We start from the raw sequence: 20,846 nt of genomic DNA, 5'->3' as shown, positions 1-20,846 counted from the left end.
AATGGGTTCTCATTTCTGTCACTTACTCTTCCTATTTTTATTTCCTCAGAACCTTCTTCATATTGAGTCTTCCTTTAGCTCAAACTCTTTCCATAGCTTTCTCTTTAGAATATTTTTTAACTTATGTTTGAGTCCTGTTCATCTTTTTGCATTGGTTATTCTCATTAACTCCTCTACTCTTCCCAACTCTTTCTTCCCTAAATCCAATTTCTGGTCTTCTTTTCCAAGGTACTTTTATAATTTCTTGCTACTCAACACAATTCCTTTTCCTTCTCTTCCTAGTTTTGCCTTAAGTGCTCAGAAGAAAAATGTGATCTCAAATAATGTTAAAGAATAGACTAGTGGGGCGGCGGCTAGGTGTCGTAGTGGATAAAGCACCGGCCTTGGAGTCAGGAGTACCTGGGTTCAAATCCAGTCTCAGAAACTTAATAATTACCTAGCAGTGTGGCCTTGGGCAAGCCACTTAACCCCATTTGCCTTGCAAAAAGAAAACCTAAAAAAAAAAAGAATAGACTGATAATCATTGACAGAAGGACCACGAACTTGACCAGTGATTGAGTATAAGATCTATCTAGCTCATTTACATAATGGGAAATTACTTACTGAATTCACTAAGTCTAGTAGACTGCTCATTGCCACAGAAACCAAATGTTCTTATGGCAGCACTATAAATGAAATTCAGTAACTTCTTAGGAAGCATCCTTAGTGCAAAGGACAGAGTAGAGGATTTGGAGCTAAAGGACCTTAGTTCAGTTCCAACTCTGATGTATTCTACCTCTGTGACACTGCATAAGTCAATGAACCTCTCTCTTGACCTCAGTTTCCTTATATGTATAATAAGGAGGTTGGTCTATTTGACCCCTGATATCCCTTTCAAACCCAATTGCTATGAATCTGTGATTTTACCACTTAGGAGTATCCTAAGTGCTACATTGATACCCTGGAGATAGGTAAGGGAAGCAGAGGGAAGAAGACGAGAGAGTTGAACAAGAATAACACAACTTGCAATTTGTAGTGGTGAAGGTAATACCCACTGTAATGAGATTACTAAATAGCTAAAACCAGAATCTAAGCTTCAACCCCTTTTCTGCAAATTTTGAATAATGCTTATGTATCTCTACAGGTGCTTTTGAGAAGAATGGAAATAATCTTTGTGAAGCTCTTTGTAAATTTAAAGTATGTTATGTTGACTAGAAATAGTGGTATGAAAGACATTCATGTTGCATCCATTTAAGTACTGGAAAAACCTTCAAGCATTTCCTGGGAAGTAGCTGCTTTCTTGAATAAAATCATTACGTGTTTTTAGAATTGAGAAGAATTCATAGAGAGCCCATTCTTGGATTTGAGAATAATTTTTGTTCTATGTCCATTTTTAGTTAAGATCTAGTTCTCTTGCACCTTTTACCAAGCTCTCAGGAATCCCCTCACAGTCCTTTGAGTCCCTGGGGCTGCTCTCACACTTCATGTCATGTCTCTGCCTTTGCAGCTGTGGACCGCTCAATTTCATCAAGCTTATCAGATGCAAGAGATGCCTTAGTAAATGCCGTGGTGGACTCCCTCTCTGCGTACAGTCAGACTTCATCTAATTCACAGCAGTCTGCACTGATAGCTCCCACCTCCCTCAAGCTGTTTCCTCTGTATGTTTTGGCACTTCTCAAGCAGGTACATCTTCTGGCCTTGTGGGACCTGACTAAGGGGTAGTTTTTTTTCTTTCCAGAAGTACAGACAAGCTCTAGAGGACAATAATACAGGGTATTGGATACTTCAGCCTTTTAGGAGTTTGGTGGCCAGGTCAATGATTCCCTGAGATGCAGAACTCATATTATTTTTAAAGCATTCCTAAATATGAAATGGAATCTGTAGTTGTTTAAGTAACCTTTTAATTTACCTAATTTTTTCCTCATAGAAAGCATTTAGAACTGGTACTAGTACCCGCCTTGATGATCGTGTGTTTGCCATGTGCCAGATGAAGTGTCAGCCACTTATTCATTTGATGAAAATCATTCATCCCAACCTGTATAGAATAGACAAACTGACCGATGAGGTATGAATTCTTCTGATGCATATAGAAATCCTTCTGCAGCCAAGAACGTGGCAACAGTTTTGTTGTTGACATTCTTTTTTTCTGGGGACAGCTGTCAAGTTTATAAGATGCCCTGCCCTAGAGAATTGCATTAGGCACTTGTTTAACATAAATTGAATCTGATTGTAGCATCGAAGCAAAACAGCTTTGAAACTAGTTGAAAGAATTAAGTTTGTATAATTTGCAGAATTTACCACATACCATAGACTGTTTTGTTATACATTTCCAACTGTGATGTCTAATCCTACAATTATTGTTTCAAAAATTGTCATCTCAAATATTCTCTATTAGTAAAAGAATCTGGCTGAAAAGGTAGAGCCCAAAAAGTTACATATGATACTTTGTGAGAAAAATTTAGTTTAAAAAATTTTTTTTAATATTTTAACAACTTCATTGGCTTTTGATTTTGGTAATATTAATATTACCATAAGCTTATTGGTGCTATCTCTATATTTTGCTTAAAGGGTGCAATACATGTTAATGACAGAATAGTGCCTCAGCCGCCTCTTCAAAAATTGTCTGCAGAAAAGCTGACAAGAGAGGGTGCTTTCCTTATGGATGCTGGTTCGGTAAGTCCTTAATTTTGACTCGATGTTAAATTCACTTTGAATTAACAAAAATTTTTGATTGATACCTATCATTAAAGGATATTTTTTCCTTGAATAGACCTGAGTAGTTTTTTAAAATAATGAATAAGCTGCACAGCTAGTTCTACATATCTAGTTTAAAAGGTTTGTTTTTTTAGTCTGACAAGGTTTTTTATTTGTTTTATTATTCTGTAGATTTCAATTTGATTAAGGTTTTATATAAAGTTTATAAATATTTAGTGTGGTGTTATATGTAAGATATCCTCATAAACTTGGCTACTAGCTAGCAAACATTTTCCCTGATGATGATTACTTAATTTTTCTTGGTCTTTTTCCTATCACGTAGCATAGCTGTAGCCATATTTTAACTCTCAGTAATCATATTTGAATTTGTAATTTAATGTCCAATATTGGTGCTGATTATTTTGAATAATTTAAGAGAAGGTTCTAATACAGTTCATAAAAACAAAAGAAGGAAAGCATCCAAGTAAATAAACTTTTCTAAAATATTTATGATACTTTTGTCATTATGGCATGTTTTTATTGTGAGGTGGTTTTGTTTTGTTGGGGATTTTTTTTTGGTTTTGGTTTTGGTTTTGTTTTTGTTTTTCAAGGCAATGGGGCTTAAGTGACTTGCCCAAGGCCACACAGCTAGGTAATTATTAAGTGTTTGGTGTCAGGTTTGAATTCGGGTCCTCCTGACTCCAGGGCCGGTACTCTATCCACTGTGCCACCTAGCTGCTCCTGTTGGGTTTTTTTTTAAAACAACTGTATTGTTTGGCATGTTAAAAATAACCTTTATGTACTTGATGCTGAACAATTATATACCTATAGGTGGTGCTGCTTTATCAAAAATAAGACCATATAAAACCCTGCCTTATAAAAATGTTTTCCTAAAACATTGCTGTATCTGACCACATTTAGACTTACTGCCTAAAAATATGACTTTATTAATAAATATAAGAAATGTCAGAAAGTTTCATCTCAGACCTATGAATTGGCAAAGATGTCAGTAACCAATATTCCTAGGGTTATGAGAAGAGCATTTGTACATTGTGGAGTTGTGAATCAGCATAAACCTGTTTGGGAAAGCAAATAAAAAATGTCCTTACCCTTTCATCCAGAGATTTTATTTCTGGGTGTACATACCAAAGAGGTAATTGATGAGAAAGTCCCTATAATTCACCAAAATATTTCTTGCTATTAAAAATTTATGCCTATGCAGAGTGAAATGAGTAAAGCCAGGAAAATAATATATACTATAATTACAACAATATTAATGGAAAGAACCACCACCCCCCAAAAAAATGAATTTTGCAAAATTTTTTAAGGATAAGCCTGGCTCAGAAGAAGAGATTTAGGAAGACATGTCCACCCCTTTCCCTTTGCTGAACTTTCCATAGTAGGACCATAGGGTTGCACATTGCACATATATTTAGACTTCAGGATTTTGATTAGTTGTGCTCTTTTTTTCTTTAAAAAAATAAGAGTATGTTATAGATCCCTAGGAGAAACTATAATGAGGTAAAAAGTAAATACATTAATAAAACTATGTTTTTAGAAAAGGAAATTAATCATAGTATGATAGATTTGAAACTGGAAAAGATCTTAGACACTGTTCAGTCCTATGCACTCATTTTAACAGATAATGAAACAGACCATAGTGGTTATAAGTGACTTGCTCTGGTCATAGAAATAGTAAGTATTAGAGCCTAGATTTTCAAACTGTGTTGCACAACTCCTAATCTAGTATTCTTTCCATTTCCACTGTATTCTTAGTGCAGTCTTGTTATTTAAACATGGTTGGTTTTGCCACTTTCAAGAATCCCATTGCCTTGCTCCTTTTAGAGCTAGGTTACAGTGGATACAGCCCTGGGCCTAGAGTCAGGAAGCTCTGAGTTCAGATTTTTCCTCAGATACTTACTAGCTATGTGGTCCTGGGCAAGTCACTCAACCTCTTCTCCTACCTCAGTTCCTTCCTCTCTAAAATGGATCTAATAATAGCTCCCACCTCACAAAGTTGTTGTGAGGCTCAAATGAGACCGCATACATGCTAGCTATTCTTAAATGTAGAGTTCCAGATTATTAATCATTATGGAACTGACAGTTCAATGGTACAGACTGCAGCTATTTCAGTGTTCGGTTTTCCTTTGTGTTAAGTTGCCTGATAGGATCACCTTTATGTCTGCTAATCTGTAAAAAATTTGTTGTTATTTTAGGTTATTTACATCTGGATTGGGAAAAGCTGTGATAATAACTTCATAAAAGATGTGCTCGGTTACCCAGACTATGCATCAGTACCACCGAAACTGGTCAGCAGATTTTATGTATTTCTTAAATTGGCTAGTTTTAGGCAGTAATAAATAGAGCATTTAAATGTAACAATGGGAGGCACATAAACTTGAAAGTTTGTAACATTTGCCAAACAAGTAAACACCAGTTATTTTATGGTTAAAATGAATGTATTTTCATTTTATAAACTAGGTACTGTATACTTAAAATCACTCCATACATAAGTTAATTTTGGGAAACAATTTGCCTTTATTTTCTTTTTTTAAACCAAAAAATTCTTAAACTTTTACTGTAACCCTGAGGGGCATTATGTATGTTTAAAATAAAATACTCAATGGCATACTTTGGAATCATAATTATAGAGCCATTGATCTAGATTAGATCCTTTTTTTTTTCTTTTTGGTTTTTGCAAGGCAGTGGTGGTTAAGTAACTTGCCCAAGGTCACACAGTAAGGTGTCAGCTTGGATTTGAACTCAGGTCCTCCTGACTCAGGGGCCAGTATTCTTTCCACTGTGCCACCTAGCTGCCCCTCATTAAGAGCCTTTCTTGACGGTATCATCACCTGAAAGAGAGAGTGAGAGCATTCCCAATGCTAACTATTAGCCTTCTCCCAAGCAACTTCTGGATGGCTAAAATGTTCCCTCTTCAAGTCCATTCAGCCAGTAATTAGTGAAGGAATATTGAATATGCTTTTTTGCACATGAACACCTCTTCATTTTTAAGGTTGAATCCTTTTCAGTGTATTTCTTTGATTTTGAAAATATAACAACATGTAATAGATGAGTCCTTAAGTCATTTAAGTTATTTGTAAAGTTACAGACTTTTAATGGAAATAAAATCATTTCCTGTTTTAATCTCTTTTTGAATCAGCATTATAAGGCTTGTTTTTGTTGTTTTGTTTTTGAGGGAAAAGGGCAAAAATCTTTTTGTTCCTAAGGATTAATCTTGTTTGGCACTTTGTCATATTGCTGCTGAAAAGCGATGGCATCAGTATTGCTAACTAGTTAATTTCAATAGCATCAAGGACAAAAATGGAAAATCCAAGGGTGTAATAAAAATCAGACAAAAGTTCAATATTTCTGCTTCTTTGATTTCTAAAGTGTCCTTTTTAAAAATGTAAGGGTTAAGGACACACGATTCTTACATGTTTAGAATAGTGATAAATGGGGCCAATTGTTCAGGAATGGCCTCTTCCATTGGCAACTCATATATCAAGATTTATTCCTATTTAGAAAGAAAAATGATCCAACAGAATTTCAGTGGCATACTAATTGTTGGTCATGTTTTACTAATTTCAATAATAGATTGGTAAATTAAACTTTCATTTTCTCATGCTTTTCTTTTAATAGGTTTACATTCTTACAATTCTCTTAAAGTCCTTATGAAAGAAAGTAACATTCTTAATTCATCTTTTGACCTAGACACATCTTCCAGAGTTAGATACACTTTACTCAGAAAGAACCAGGTCCTTTCTTTCCTGGCTTATAGACAACAGGCCATTGAGTCCAGTTCTCCATGTGATAAAGTAAGTATTTTCATAATTTTATTGTGGAATTCATCTTTCTTTAATACATCTGTATGAAAGAGATTTTTTTTCCTTAAAAGACTGAATAATTTTAAATTAAAAGAGTAATTATTCATATAACTGTCAGAATATCCTCTGTAGTTCATATATAGGGGATATATTCCTTTTTTAATATAGAATGCCTTTTCTTAATTTCTTATTTTAAATTATAGCAAGTGTTTTTAGTTTCAGTTCAACTTACAGTCAACATCCTTAATCCAAATGCTTTCCTTGTCTCTACTGGAAGAAACCAACACTAGCATTTAATGTTTACCTTCCCAAACAGAAATTTTGTTGCAGTCCCCCAGCTCTTTAAAGATTGGGCCAACAGAGGGGCAGCTAGGTGGTGCAGTGGATAGAGCACTGGCCCTGGAGTCAGGAGTATCTGAGTTCAAATCTAGTCTCAGACACTTAATAATTACCTAGCTGTGTGACCTTGAGCAAGTCACTTAACCCCACTGTCTTGCAAAAAAAATGAATTTAAAAAAAAATTGGGCCAATAGGCATCCTGCCTAAATGGAAAGGCTTTGCATAATGAGCCCAGTGAAGGGCTCTTAGCTATAATACTTGGAAGAATATTTGAAAGAAAAGATTAGAAAAGGTGGACATTGACTTAGCCACCAAATGAATCTTTTGGTGATGCCATTGTTCAGTAAGGAGGGGTTGTAATCCAACTTGATGATGGGGATAACTTTGTTTGAAACCGTTTTAATAGCTGCAATTAGATGTTTTGATGCTTTTTCCTTTCCCTTTTCAGAGATGAGAGTCCGGCCAAGACAGACTTTTTCCAGCACTTAGTCGAAGACCGGACAGAGGCTGCATTCTCATACTATGAATTTTTGCTTCATGTTCAGCAGCAGATTTGTAAATGAAATGGAACCAAAGAAGAAAAAACATCCATGACTTTTGAGACAAGCAAGCAAAAGGTGTTAGAGAAGCACATGGGAAATTTGAAAAGAAAGCATTTGCAATGCACCCCACCCTTTCTGAAGCTTTGACAGTTAAAGGTGAAGAATTATCATCAAAAAGAACTTGATGAGTTTATTTCAGCCTAAATTAAAAGGTAGTAATGATGATGCTATTTCACTAACTACATTTTGAATTGGTTTATACACATTTCAAATAGTGCAGCAGTACAGTCCTATTAATTGCAAGCTGGGAAATTTATGTAGCTATGTGGAATGATATTTCATAATGTAAAAATTAGAACAATCCCTTTTCTTACATTTAATAGAATATTCCTGAACTTAAACTCTGTCGAGAGATGCCAAAGGGCAATGGTACCAGGTTATTTGTTTATATGAATTACTTTTTAACAAGGAATGATTCATATTCATTAAATGGATTCACCATTTTCCCAGTGAAGAAAATAGAATTTCAATACATGAACTGTAGAAATAAAATATATAATGTACATAAATGTTACATTTGTAAAGAAATGTAAAAATGTAACTACAGAATATGAATTGCTTAAAATGTGCTACATTGTTGGATGTTTGATGACAGATCTTTTTGTCCCAGTTAGAGAATGAGGTTGACTAATGCATATTAAGAATGGAGTCCACATAAGAAACACTCTTTGTAATTCTGTTAAATCTTTTATGTGGAATTATTTATGATCACCTTACTAATTAAAGATATTTTGCTTGATTGTGTGTGCATTTTTTGTAATTGATATTTTTACATGTCTGAGATGCAGGATTTGGTAACTTGTGGGAAATAATACATTCAATTTAATATTATGTATGTATGTCAGTATCATTTCACTGATCTGTGAATATCACTGTATTTAGTTTCTAAAACCAAATAACTTCCACACAAGGCTAATTATTGTTAGCGTCATCACTTGTCTCACGCTGGCAAGAAATGTTCTCCACTGTCACATTGCTTTAATTTGGGTTTTTAGAAATGACGTGACCAATCATTTAACTGACTTAATAGAAGTACTATCTTGAATTTTTATAGTGCCTTCATTCATTTTGAAAGAAATGCTTCAACAGTTTAGTTAATCATTAAAAATTAATAACCTATTACAAGTAAATTGAAATTAGAGATGTTACCACTATATGTAAATCATAGACTGGATTATATAGCAGGGTAAGGGTGCTCAGTGTGTATGTATTTTTTTTTTTAATATAAAATCAGTGATCTCACTGTTTTCAAACTTTGGCTTATTTCATTTTTTATTTTTTTTGGTTGAAAATGTGCTCTTTTATCATTTGGTTGTGATAGAATTTTATAGACTCAGAAGACATCAATGATGGTATTCTACAAAGGAAATTGACTTAGGCTCCCAGAATGTTGTTAGAAGAAATTTAAAAGATAACTTTTTCCAAATCCCTCATTTTATAGGTAAGAAATCTGATCCAGAAAAATAAATCATCCCCTGCCCTAAACATTTTTTTTCCTGAAAAGTTGAACAGTAGAAGTAACTATTAAATTCCCAGAAGTGCACACTCATTTTTTCAAAATTTAATCTCATGGAGGAGTCAGGTGGTGCAGTGGATAGAGCACTGGTCCTGGAGTCAGGAGGACCTGAGTTCAAATCTAGCTTCAGACACTTAATATTTACCTAGCTTTGTGACTTTGGGCAAGTCACTTAACCCCACTGCCTTGCAAAAAAACCCCAAAAAATAGTTAGAATATTTAATCTCATATACGGTATAGGAAATAGAAATACAGAAAGAAAGAACACAGATGAAATCATAGTTCTCAAAATTACATATTTACCTTTTGCCTGGAAGGTTGCTACATGAATATTCCCAGCTCAAAATACTTTAATATCTTTCACCCTTCATATAAGAATTATGTTGTTAAGTATCAAATTTGCCCAGTGATCCCTGTTAGACTAGATTGCAGTTGAGTAATGATTCATAAAATAAAATTCTACATTAGCATACAGCATTTTAGAATAGACAAGTGATAGTTATGTATGAGAAGGCTCCACATATCCAAAAAATAAGGAAAAATAAAAAAGACCCCAGTTTTTACCTTTAGGGAGTGTCTGCCAAGAAGTGTAATTCACAATTTGCCTTTAATGAGCTAACAATCTTGTGGGACAGACCAGACTCTTCACATGATTCAGTTTGCTTTTCTATTGGCCCTATTTTAATATATTGGAAAAAGCTGGATGGACCTGGAGTCAGGATGCAGGATCAAATATCACCTCTGGGACTTAGTAACTCAACATTTAGCCTCTCTAAGTCTCAGTTTCCTTTTCAGTAAAATGGGGATAGCAATACCCAGAGTACTCAATGCACAGAGCTGCTATATAACATAATAATAATGAAAGCAAACATTAGCTGGGTTGAATAGTAGATAGAGATTCAGCCTTAATAAATATCTTGTTTTTTTCCTTCACAACAGCTCTAGGAAATAAATGCAGTTATCTCAATTTGGATAAATGTGGAAACTGAAATAGGTAGGAATTCACTGAATTGCCCATGTTCAAGCAGCTAATAAGTGTCTGAGGCCAGATTTGAGTCTGTCTGCCTGACTTTCTGGGTTGGAGCTCTATCTCCTCAATCTAGCTGCTCCCAGATATTCTAAGGAATATATTAATATTGTAAGGAATTACACTTGTAGAATTGCTTACAAGAATCATCCTAAAATAGAATAGGCTTCCTTGTTGGACAGAGTATCCCTCCTCATTTGGGGTCTTCAAACAAAAGCTGACTCACAATTGGTTGGAACTGCTAAGAAGATTCTTCTTTGGGTACAAGTTGAGCTTGGTGTCCCACAGTTGGAGGTCAGGCTGGTTTAATCCTTCAGGTTCAGAAATAAAACAAAATGAAACCTGTATAGGCCATCTAGCAATTAACTAATAAGAGATTAACTTTCAGCAGAATTCCCACATTGATTCAGTTGAGTTACTTTCCCTGACTTGGCCATTGTGATCTACCACCCCTTAGCTAATACCTGTTTCTTTCATCATGTATTCTATTTGATGACCCTCATTTGAAACCTAGTAAGATATCTGAGACTCTCCTAACCAATTACAAATGTCCTAGGAGATACTTCCATTTGAAGCCGGGGGGGGAGGAATTATTGACTCATGTGCTGCGTTTTGTATTGAGGTCACCAGGATCTCATTAATTTGAACCTAATGTCTCCTGGTTCAATTAGGGCTCAAAAAATGACTTCAAGATCTTTTAAGGAAAAAGTAACCCAACCTTCCTTGTAGTATGACCTTAGGATATTTCTCCTCACAACCACTGAGGTCCCTTCCAACTCTGAGATCCTGAGGCTGATGTGTAACATGCTTTGTAAATTGTGGTGTCTATTATAATGATATTGCCCATATCTGCCTTCTCTTTGGGCTCCTTTTTGAGGTAGTATCTCCTTGGATTAGGGCAACTTTCTCCCTTTTCTAAAGAGGCCAGTGTATATTTTGCATTATCATATCTAATTCCTGCCTTTCCTCATCATTTAAAGGTCTCTGCTATTTGAGGACTGCATGAATGGGAGAAGTGAGATCCTTTCATAATTTATAAAAGGAAAGGCTTTAGGACAAGGAAAAGAAACAAAGAGTGGGCTAGAATAGTGATTGAACATTTATTAAAGACATTTAGGTAAGAGAAAAATGCCATTTGGTCATGAAAAGTGAAACAAGTACTGAAAAATAAAAAAAAACAACTCTGAAAAAGAGTGACTCATGCCCTAGATTTGGAGAGTGCATTTTAAAAGGTTTAGAAAAATAAGATTCCCATGATCTGATGTTCTATAGGAGACGCCATCCTAGGAACAATAAAGAGCCTTCCAGAATGGCATTCTCCAGTTGGATCTGGGATTTCAGTGAAGGAGACCACAGCCCTTTCATACCTATCAATTATGTGCAATTCTTGTCTATATTCTACCAAGAGTTATAACAATGGATCCACATAATGTACTGAGATCCTTCTTTGAATTTTTTTAACTTGGTTATCCCTTTTTTCTTAACCATATAACTAGCCCAACATCTTTTCTTGATGATATATTTTTGCTGTTTGTTAGTTTTCAGTTATGTCCAATTCTGTGTTCCTCTTTCTCTGCTTGGCTATTAAAGTCCTTCACATCCTAGCCCTAAACGACCTTCCTCCCCATGTAAACATGACTCCCCTTCCACATTCGGTGATACAACCAAACTGATTTTGTTCCCCATCTCATATTGGCCCTTTGCCTTGTCCATCCCCCCAAGTCTAAAATGTACTCCCACCTCGCCTCTGCCTCTTAGACATTATTTCCTTCAAAGCTCTGTTCAACACGACCTTCCTAGATGAAGCTTTTCCTGACCCCTCCACCTGCTATGCTCTTACACCATATATTAGTCCTGAGAATTCCCATATACCTTTTAAGTTGTTGCCCATTTTGGATTTGGACAATTTTATTTGTGGGGAGAAGCAAAAATATATGGAGAGTTCTGAGGGAAAACAGAATCAGGCCCTTGAAAAATACTTGGGGAGAAACAGTTCTGAGAGAGCCTTAGAGAAGGCAGCTCTCAGAGAAGAGCTCCTACTGAAGGCAAAAATGATGGAGATACCATCTCACAACAGCTTATTAACATTTAAGGACTTTTGAGGCTGACACCTAGGAAACTGGACAGCTAGATAAAGTGCTGGGGCTAGAACCAAGAAGCCTCTTCCTAAATCTGATATCTGATGTCAGACCCTTACTATGACCTGTGCAAGTCACTGAATTCTGTTTGCCTCAGTTTCCTCATCTGCAAAATGAGAAAGAAAGGGCAAAGCATTCCAGTATCCTTGCTAAGAAGACTAAATGGGGCCACAAATACCCAGACGTGACAGAAAAATGGTTCAATAACAGGAAATACTGATAACTTCAGCTTTTTAGTGGCTATGAGACAATTGCAAATGGCCTTTGCTGGAAATTTTGTTGTTTTTCTCCCTAAGATAAAGAAGAGTGACTTTATTCTAGGAGCTAGTCTGAAAATAGAGTAGAAAAGGAGCCAGGGAAGACTGAGAAGGAAGCAGAGGATGAAAAGCTATACTGAGAGCTGAAAGAAGGAAGAGGTTAAAGCTGCCTTGTCTGTCCTCCCCACACCAATCTGCCTGGAGGAAGATGGTTTTGCATCTGCAGCTGAGAACTAAGATAAGAAAAAGCATTACTTCAACCCCCATATAGTTGAAAGAAGAATTCTCTATCTTTAAATGAAGGCCAGGAGGGAAGTGGGACAGGAGAGGTTTGTCTGCTCTTTAGGATAGTTGGGGACTGAGGGGGATGAAACCCCTTTGCCTTATACTGTCATAGGGTATTTTAAATGAGGTCCCAGTTAAGAGAACAGACCTCAATAGCTGCAGATCTCAGGCTTGGGGGGGACTTCTTTTATTAAAAGAGTTATCAAAGCATGCTGCAAATAAGACAGAATTTACTATTATTGCCTGAATTAGATCAAAATTAATCTAGGTGGTATATAGACAGAGTCCTGGGCCTGGAGTCAGGAAGACCCAAGTTCAAATCCTGTATCAGCAAGTACTAGGGGAATCTGGACAAGTTGATCAGTCTGTTTTTTCATCTATCAAGTAGCAGCATTTATTAACCCCTGAATCTGTGATAGGCATCATGTGAAGCAGGGAAAAACAGGAATAATAAAAATATCCACAGGTTTGTTGAAGGGTCAAATAAGATAAAAAGTGCTTCATAAAATTTAAAGCTCTATATAAAGCCTTCTTTTCTTCCTTCTCTTCCTCCTTGTTCTCTTCTTGTTCCTCCTCCTCTTCTTATTCCTTCCTTCTCTTATTCCTTCCTCTTCCTTCTCCTCTTCCTCTTCTTATTCCTTCCTCCTCTTCCTCTTCTTACTCCTTCCACCTCTTCCTCGTCTTATTTCTTCCTCCTCTTCTTTTATTTTATTTTATTTATTTTGAGTTTTACAATTTTTCCCCATAATCTTCCTAACCTCCCCCTCTCCACAGAAGACTGTTAGTCTTCACAAACTTTCCATGGTATACACTGATCTCAGTTGAATGTGATAAGAGAGAAACCATATCCTTAAGGAAGAAAAATAAAGTATAACAGAAAACAATTATATAGTAAGATAGTGGGGTTTTTCCCCCTAAATTAAAGGTAATAGACTTTGGTCTTTTTTTCAAGCTCCATGATTCTTTCTCTGTATCCAGATGATATTCTCCATTGCAGATACCCCAAAATTGTCCCTGATTGTTGCACTGATAGAATGAATGAGTCCGTCAAGGTTGGTCGTCACCCCCATGTTGCTGTTAGTATGTACAACGTTTTTCTGGTTCTACTCGTCTTGCTCAGAATCAGTCCTTGCAAATCCTTCCAGGCTTCCCTGAATTCCCATCACTCTTGGGTTTTTTTTTATAAGTGAGCTTTAATTTATTATTTACTATTACAATAATTTTGTTATAAGAGTAAATAAACAAACTCCCCAAGAAAATGAGAAACCTCAAGAATAGTGAGAGAAAGAGAAAAAAAAAATATACTTCAGTCTGTGTTCAGATTCCAATGGCTCTGTCTCTGGGGTGAGTTGCTTTAATATTTTTCCCACAGTTGCTATTACTAGCTGTATCTCTATTCCTCCCCACTCTCATTTATTTTATTCTCTCTCCTTTCATCCTGACCCTGCCCAAAAGTGTACTGTATCTGAGTACCCTCTCCCTCAATCTTCCCTCTCTTCTATCACCTATTCCCCCCTTCCCTCCCCCCCCATTTCCCCTTATCCCATCCCTTTCTTCTCATTTTTCTCTAGGGTAAGATAGATTTCCTTGCCTTATTGTGTATGTTATTTCCTCTCTGAGCCATTTCTGATGAGAATGAAGGCTCATTCATCCCCCCTTTCTGCTCCCCTGAAAAAGCTTTTTCTTGCCTCTTATGTGAAATCTCTCAGCTTCTTCTTCATCTCCTTTCCCCTTCCTCCCAGTACTTTCCCCCATCACCCATTGACTCCATCTTTTTACTATATTATACCATTATATTCTGCTCCTTCCTGTGTCTTGTCTATATATGCTCCTTCTAACAGCTCTTATAATTGAGAAAGTTCATATGAGTTATCAATATCTTCTTCCTGTGCAGGAATACAAACAGTTCAATATCATTAAATACCTCATAGTTAGTCCTTCTCTTCCACTCCCTCCTGGTTCACCAGAGGCCTGTACTTGGAGATCAAACTTTCTGTTTACCTCTGGTTGTTTCAATAGGAAAGTTTGAAAGTCCCCAGTTTCATTGAAAGTCCATCTTTTTCCCTGAAAGAGGATGTTCAGTTTTGCTGGGTGGTTGATTCTCAGTTGTAATACAAGTTCTTTTACCTTCCAGAATATCATATTCCAATCCCTATGGGCCCTTAATGTAGATTCTGCCAGATTCTGTGTAATCCTGACTATGGAGCCTTGGTAGTTGAGTTCTTTGTCTCTGGCAGCTTTTAGAATTTTTTCTTTGATTTGGAAGTTTTGAAATTTGGTTATAATATTCCTGGAAGTTTTTCTTTTGGGATCTCTTTCAGGAGATGATTGGTGAATTCTCTTGATTTCTAGTTTACCCTCAGCTTCTAGGATCTCAGGGCAATTTTGCTGTATTATTTATTGAAAAATGAAGCCTAGGTTCTTCTCCTGGTCGTGGCTTTCAGATAGCCCAATAATTTTTAAATTATTTCTTCTGAATTTGTTTTCAAAGTCAGCTGTTTTTCCAATGAGATATTTCACATTTTCTTCTAATTTTTGGCTTTTTTGGAAGAGTTTTATTTCTTCCTGATTTCTTGCAAAGTCATCAACTTCCTGTAGTTGCATTCTGCATTTGAAGGAGTTACTTTCTTCAGAGAGCTTTTTTATCTCCTTTTCCAGCTGGCCAATTCTGCTTTTTAAGTCATTCTTCTCATTTGCCTTTTCTTTTGCTTTTACTTCTTTTTTTTTTAGATTTTTTGCAAGGCAATGGGGTTAAGTGGCTTGCCCAAGGCCACATGGCTAGATAATTATTAAGTGTCTGAAGCTGGATTTGAACTCAGATACTCCTGACTCCAAGGCCAGTTCTCTATCCACTACGCCACCTAGCCACCCCTGTTTTGCTTTTTCCATTAGGTCTAAACTGGTTTTATTTTTAAACTGGTTTGTAACATGTTATTTTCTTTAGTATTTTTTTGTATTTCTTTCACCAAGCTGTTGATTTGGTTTTCATGATTTTTCTGCATTACTTTCATTTCTCCTCCCAATTTTTCCTCCACCTCCCTTAATTGCTTTTCAAACTCCTTTTTGAACTCATCCATAGTCTGAATCCGTTTTCTGTTTTTCTTGGAGGTTTTGGATATGGAAACTTTGATTTTGTCATCATTTGAGTATGTGTTTTGATCTTCCATGGGCCTAAAGTAATTGTCTATGGTCAGATTCTTTTTTTTCTGTTGTTTATTCATTTCCTCAGCCCAAGACCAATGCACAGCACTTCCAAGGTTTTGGGGGGTTTTGGGGGAAGAGACACCCCATTTGGACCTTTATTCCTCCAAGGTCTTATGCTCTCTTGCCTGTGCTTTGATCTGTAGATGACCCCTGTATTTCCCTCTGCCCTGGAGCTATAAGGAGGGGTCCTGCTTGGCTATCTTAGTATGGAAGCCCAAACTGCCACCTGGATCTGAGTGTAGGCAAAACAGCAGAATCCTACCCTGAGGGAGAGTAGAGAAATCTCAGCAGTCTTCCCCTTATCATCTCTGGGGGTGCAGGCTGCTTTCTCCAGATTCTCACTGCAGGTTCTGTGGACAATGTTCCCTCACTCCACACTCATCCTGGTGTAGCAAAATTCTTTCCCCACCACTTCAAGTTGTTCCAGGGCTTTTTCCAATTCTGGGTTCTGGTGGAACACACCTTTCCTACAGAACTTCTAAGTTATCTTGTACTGGGAAAATGTATCACTTATAGTCTTTCTGTGGGTACTGCCCTCCTAAATTTTGGTTAGAATCATAATTTGCTGGCTGTTGGAGTTCTTATTCCTTCCTCCTCCTCCTCCTCCTTCCTTCCTTCTTCTTCTTCTAGTACCCAAGTCCTCCCCAAGATAGGCCACCTCCCATTTGAGATATATATATATATATATATATATATATATATATATATATATATATGTCTATGCTTCAGTACCACATTCTATTTGATATTGCACCTTTCTCCTAAATGCATCATCCTAATCCTTGGGTCAAATCAATTTGAGCAAGCATTAATGGCTATAAACTAGGAGGACTTAAATTCACAACAGGAAATGAGTGTACTGTGGATTGTAAATCATAATCCCCATGTTTCCATCAATGTCATAAAGTTGAATAAATTCAGATACATAGTCATAATCTCTTATATCACCCCAAAAGACAATAGGTTTTAATCTAAGGTATGTTTAGAGTAACTTAGGGATCAGTTCCACCTATATTATTTAGCATGCTTTTTAATTACTTAAAGTATAAATGACATATGGGATAGGCTAAGAAAATATAATAAAAACGACAATTCTACCAAAACTAAACTACCTGTTTAGTGCCCTACCAATCAAAATTCCAAAAAATTACTTTAATGAGTTAGAAAAAAATGTAAGTAAATTCATATGGAGAAATAAAAAGTAGAGACTCTCCAGGGATTTAATGAAAAAAAAGTTCAAAGGAAGGTGACTTAGCCCTACCAGATCTAAAATTATATTATAAAGCAATCAGTACTCAAAACTGTCTGGTAGGGCAGCTAGGTGGCATAGTGAATAAAGCACAGGCCTTGGAGTCAGGAGTACCTGGGTTCAAATCCGGCCTTAGACACTTAATAATTACCTAGCTGTGTGGCCTTGGGTAAGCCACTTAACCTCATTTGCCTTGCAAAAAAAAAAAAACCTGTCTGGTATTAGCTAAGAAATAGAGTAGTAGATCAGTGAAAATAGACTAGGTGCTATAGCAGGAAATGATTATAGTAATCTGCTGTTTGATATACCCAAAGAGTCCAGCTATTGGGATAAAAACTCTCTTTTTGATAAAAACTACTGGGAAAATTGGAAGCTTAGTATGGAAAAACTTACATTAGACCAACACCTCACATCCTATACCAAGATAAGATCAAAATGGATCTAGACATAAAAAACAATATAAGCAAACTAGAAGATCAAGGAGTGGTATAACTGTCAGATCTATGGAAAGGGAAAGATTTTAAGACCAAGGAAGAGATAGAGAACATCACTAAAAACAAACTAGATAATTTTGATTACATTAAATTAAAAAGCTTTTGCACAAATAAAACCACTGTAACCAAGATCAAAAGAATTGTAGTAAATTAGGAAACAATTTTTCCAACTAGTGTTTCTGACAAAGGACTCATCTCTAAAATATACAGAAAACTGAGTCAAATTTTTTTTAAAAAGATAAGCCAGGGGCGGCTAGGTGGCGTAGTAGATAAAGCACCGGCCTTGGAGGCAGGAGCACCTGGGTTCAAATCCGGTCTCAGACACTTAATAATTACCTAGCTGTGTGGCCTTGGGCAAGCCACTTAACCCCATTGCCTTGCAAAAAAAAAAACCTAAAAAAAAAAAAAGATAAGCCATTCCCCAATTGACAAATGGTCAAAGGATATGCAGAGGCAATTTACAGATGAGGAGATCAAAGTGATCTATAGTCATATGAAAAATTGCTCTAAATCACTAATTATTAGAGAAATGTAAATTAAAACCTGAGGTACGACCTCACACCTCTCAGACTGGCCAATATGACCAGAAAGGACAATGATCAGTGTTGGAAGGGATATGGAAAATCTAGAACACTAAGACATTGTTGGTGGAACTGTGAACTTATCCAACCTTTCTGGAGAGCAATTTGGAATTATGCCCAAAAGACAACAAAAATGTGCATACCCTTTGATCCAGCAATACTACTACTGGGTCTGTACCCCGAAGAGCTAGTGAAAAAAGGTAAAAACATCACTTGTACAAAAATGTTCATAGCAGCCCTGTTTGTGATGGCAAAGAAATGGAAACGGAGGGAATGTCTATCAATTGGGGAATGGCTTAACAAACTATGGTATATGTATGTCATGGAACACTACTGTTCTATTAGAAACTAAGAGGGACGGGAATTCAGGGAAGCCTGGGAGGATTTGCATGAACTGATACTGAATGAGATGAGCAGAACCAGAAGAACATTGTTCACCCTAATAGCAATGGATTTGCTCATACCAACAGGGTGCTAGAGATGGGGAAAGCTTCCAAAGGGAAGAGGAGCTCAGGACCTCGCCAGTGCGGCCGCCACCCTCCAAACTAGGGCATTTCCAGAGACGAGCTGTCCCAGGGCCACGTGCACCTAGAGGTGAATGGTTACCCCAAAACTGGGGTGGAGAGAAGCCGAGGCATGGGGGTCACCAAGCTGGCATGGCCCTGGCGGCCAGCAGGCTCACTGGAGGAGCATGCCACTGCTGGGTCCCAGGAGAGAGAGGCCCCAATGCGGGCTTTGGAGCCAGGACCGAGACCCACAGGACAAGAGGACTATCTAAATAGACTCATGAATAAATGAATGAGTGTAGACTGTTGTACATGGAAATAGGAAGATGCCTCCTGTAGGGAGATCCTAATACCTCTGTAAGACTGTCTTATTTTGGGGGAAAATAAGGCACTACCACTACTACTACCACCACCACTACCGCTGCTACTACTACTACTACTACTACTACTACTACTACTACTACTACTACTACTATTGCTACTGCTACTACTGCTACTACTACTACTACTTCTACCACTTCTACCACTACTGCTTTCACTCCTACCACTATTACCACTACTCCCACTATCACACTACTGCTACTGCTACTACTGCCATTATTACCACTACTACCACTGCCATTGCTATTAGTACTATTACTACCACTACTACTACTACTACCACTATTACACTACTACTACTGCTACTACCACTTCTATTACTACTACCACTACTACTGCTACCACCACCACTACTACCACTTCTGCTATTACCACTATTACCATTCCTACCACTACTACCATTACCACAACTACTACTGCTACAGCTACTACTATCATTATTACCACTACTATTACTCCCTTTACTCCCACTATTACCACTACTACCAGTATTATTCCCTCTCTTCCCACTACTCCCACTACTACCAATATTACTACCTCTACTACTACTAACTACTACCACTTCTGTCCTTTTAGTAACAATCCTCTAAATTCCCACCCCATTGACCACATCTCAGTTGGAGACAACAGGAGGGAACAGAATACTAAGTGAAGGGATGACCACCAGGTGGGGATGCTGTGCTTCCTGACCACTCTCTGGAAGTCGTGAAGTTCTGACAGGAACCTTGAAACTCTGGCTAATGGAACTTTGGTGATACTGCTGATTGAGTTGCCAGTCAGGCCAAGATAATGAAAAGGCTCTTTTGAATCTGATTAATAGGCAACACAGTAATAAGGTTGCTAGCTGGCCTTAATCAAAACCATTGTTGTGATGAGTTTGACATGGAGGTTAGTGGACCAAGTGGTGATCCTTAGGGTCCTGGTACAGAAGAATGGAAGATATTTTTGGGAGGAAGTGGCAATACCAACAACCACTTGCCAGATAAGCTTCAGTGTGAACAACACTGATATAGTAAGTAAGCAATAGGGACTCATAAAACGGATTGAAGACCTAAATATTTTCATTATTTACTGGTGCTATATCATAATATAACTGCAAGCCGGTCTCACCAGTGACAGCTGATGTGTTCTGTCAATAGGATCTGCTTCACCAAGTCAACATATTACAAATCACCATAGAGTAATCTTTTTTAAGTATTTATTTATTTATTTGGGGTTAAGTGACTTGCCCAAGATCACTCAGCTAGATAATTATTAAGTATCTCAGTCTGGATTTGAACTCAGATCCTCCTGACTCCAGAGCTGGTGCTCTATTCATTGCACCACTACATTATAGAGTAATCTTTGTTTTTGCAAGGCAGTGGGGTTAAGTGACTTGTACAAGGTCACACAATAATTAAGGGTTTGAGGCCAGATTTGAACTCATGTCCTTCTGACTTGAGGGCCGGTGCTCTATTCACTATGCCACCTAGCTGCCCCTTAGAGTAATCTTAAAGACCTTGTGGTTCCAGAAAATCTTCACTTCAGAACTTCAGAAATTAGACAGTAACTAGTTATGAAACAGAAGACTGAAACAGCCCAGATACAACAAAATATCTTGAAAGAGATAGGGATATCCATGGATTAGGATTCCAAAGAAGTGTTTTAACTTTCATGGCATGAATCCAGCCAGCAGAACAATGGTGCCAAAATAGAGTAATTTGGAAAAGCTGGTGTCTACTCTATCATAAATAAATAGTTTCTCTTACAGTATTTGACAGAACCTGTAAA

General features: G+C 37.1%; 1 protein-coding gene across 4 annotated transcripts in view; it reads left to right on the top strand.

Moving 5' to 3' along the window:
* The window catches only part of SEC24B (SEC24 homolog B, COPII coat complex component), an 88,246-nt gene extending 80,069 nt beyond the window's left edge, over nucleotides 1-8,177 (top strand). For all 4 annotated transcript variants that reach the window (XM_074228732.1, XM_074228731.1, XM_074228730.1 and 1 more), the window contains 6 exons: nucleotides 1,487-1,662; nucleotides 1,907-2,044; nucleotides 2,548-2,652; nucleotides 4,890-4,982; nucleotides 6,385-6,488; nucleotides 7,285-8,177. In XM_074228732.1, the coding sequence (XP_074084833.1) occupies nucleotides 1,487-1,662; nucleotides 1,907-2,044; nucleotides 2,548-2,652; nucleotides 4,890-4,982; nucleotides 6,385-6,488; nucleotides 7,285-7,399 (731 nt within the window). In that variant the 3' untranslated portion in view covers nucleotides 7,400-8,177. The remainder of the gene's footprint in view (nucleotides 1-1,486; nucleotides 1,663-1,906; nucleotides 2,045-2,547; nucleotides 2,653-4,889; nucleotides 4,983-6,384; nucleotides 6,489-7,284) is intronic.
* Nucleotides 8,178-20,846: the final 12,669 nt, after the last annotated feature.

This window comes from Macrotis lagotis, chromosome 3 (genome assembly GCF_037893015.1).
Source record: "Macrotis lagotis isolate mMagLag1 chromosome 3, bilby.v1.9.chrom.fasta, whole genome shotgun sequence".
Taxonomy (NCBI): Eukaryota; Metazoa; Chordata; class Mammalia; order Peramelemorphia; family Peramelidae; genus Macrotis; species Macrotis lagotis.
Note: the sequence above shows the minus strand (reverse complement) of the source record. Positions and strands in the feature narration are given on the sequence as shown.